The following is a 1,789-nucleotide window of genomic DNA, read 5'->3' as shown; positions in this document are numbered from 1 at the left end:
CTTGTTTGATATCTGTACACGTTAGGACGTATGCGGGAAAAGGGAACTTCAACCTTGGAGACGACCTAATCGTTTGGTTGATTCATTTATGTGAATCGTAGCCCGTAGCAACGCACGGGCGTTTTACTAGTATTTATATATACCAAGTCTGTATGCGGTACGTGATGATATGTTGTATATAGATCCAGGTTTTCTCGATGCTCTTCCAAAAATGAATAACTGACAAAGACAGCTTGATTGAACGTGCAGCATCAATCAACATAATTTTCCCTACAAAAGCAATCTAAGACAAACTGCAGATATACCAAGAAAATGGATTGCAGGATTGAGATTATAAAAGAACATTGTTGATCAAAAAAATCATTAGTCATAAAAATCATTATATTTGTGTTAGGAAAAGGTACAGGGGTGTCATTGTCACGGTGGTTTCATTTGGCGTTTACTCTCTGTTGGGGGGTGAGCTGACGGCAGCAAAGGCGTTTACCTCTCTTTCACTATTTGCAGTGTTAAGGTTCCCACTTTTTATGCTGCCAAATCTGATAACTCAGGTGAGCAAAAGGATGCAATTCTTGTTTTCATGAAGTTATTTTGCAAGAATACTAACAAGTTAACAAGTATCTTTGGATTATTATGCATTGATGATTTTTCTATTCCTTCAATCTGAAATTTCACTTGCCTGTGGCAGACATAGTTAGTTAATTTCTGTAGTTAGCATTTTTATTGTAAACAAATGATGTCTCGACTTGGTTTCCTATTTTTCTTTCCTCAGGAATTCTTTTGTGTTGTTGCCTTACTACTCGTTCTTCTTTTAAATTCAACAGGTTGTTAACTGTAAGGTTTCGTTGAAACGACTGGAAGATCTCCTCTTGGCTGATGAGAGAATACTTATGCCAAATCCACCTATTGATCCTGAGCTTCCAGCCATTTCTATCAAGAATGGAAACTTTTCATGGGAGTTGCAGGTATATGAAGTTCTTTTTTACTATTGCACATGCAGCTTTACATTAAACACTAATCTTCTGATTCTGTGGCCTAGATATTATTTATTGGCAAACAGACACTGGAATAGTAGTCATAATCTAGCAGCCTAGCATGCTTTGTTAATGGGAATGACAACTGCAAAAGAGCAGCTAATTAATGAATAGGCGAAGATGTGTTTTAGTTCATAATGAATTGGTGGTTATCTTGAGGGTGCCATTCCCCATTAGTTGTGATACGAAGATATTTCCATTTTGCCAGTTCTCTTTTTTTATGACGTTCCTTGAGAATTAAATTTTCAAACATTGGCAGGCTGAGCGACCAACACTATCAAATGTCAATCTGGACGTGCCTGTCGGCAGTTTAGTTGCAATAGTAGGAAGCACTGGGGAGGGGAAGACTTCTCTTATTTCTGCAATGCTTGGTGAAATAGCACCAGTATCAGGATCAGATACCTCAGTGGTCATTCGTGGTTCAGTGGCATATGTTCCTCAAGTTTCATGGATCTTCAATGCTACCGTAAGATACAATATCTTTATTGCTATCATTCTGCTAATTGAACCCTTTATGACTGTACAGAGAAATATCTGTGATATCTACAGGTCCGGGATAACATATTGTTTGGGTCTCCATTCCAACCTTCGCGCTACGGGAGAGCAATAGATTCTACTGCATTACGACATGACCTTGACCTACTCCCAGTAAGTTCCAATGTCCAAATATGCTGTTATTTGACGAAGTGACCTTGCTAGAGAACAAGTTTCTAGTTTTTTAGTTGGGCTGGTTATATTCAAGTTGTGCCTTTGTGCAG

At 38.3% G+C, this 1,789-nt stretch overlaps 1 protein-coding gene across 1 annotated transcript; it reads left to right on the top strand.

The window, feature by feature from the left end:
• The first annotated feature begins 73 nt into the window (after positions 1–73).
• On the top strand, positions 74–1,786 carry LOC123177653 (ABC transporter C family member 12-like). Its single transcript, XM_044591277.1, has 4 exons — positions 74–548; positions 822–962; positions 1,291–1,497; positions 1,581–1,786. The coding sequence occupies exons 1-4, from the start codon at positions 525–527 to the stop codon at positions 1,719–1,721; spliced, it is 513 nt and encodes a 170-aa protein (XP_044447212.1). The 5' UTR covers positions 74–524; the 3' UTR covers positions 1,722–1,786.
• Positions 1,787–1,789: the final 3 nt, after the last annotated feature.

This window comes from Triticum aestivum, unplaced genomic scaffold, assembly GCF_018294505.1.
Source record: "Triticum aestivum cultivar Chinese Spring unplaced genomic scaffold, IWGSC CS RefSeq v2.1 scaffold58260, whole genome shotgun sequence".
In the NCBI taxonomy this organism is placed as follows: Eukaryota; Viridiplantae; Streptophyta; class Magnoliopsida; order Poales; family Poaceae; genus Triticum; species Triticum aestivum.
The sequence above is the reverse complement of the archived record's forward strand: the minus strand, read 5'-3'. Positions and strand labels throughout refer to the sequence as shown.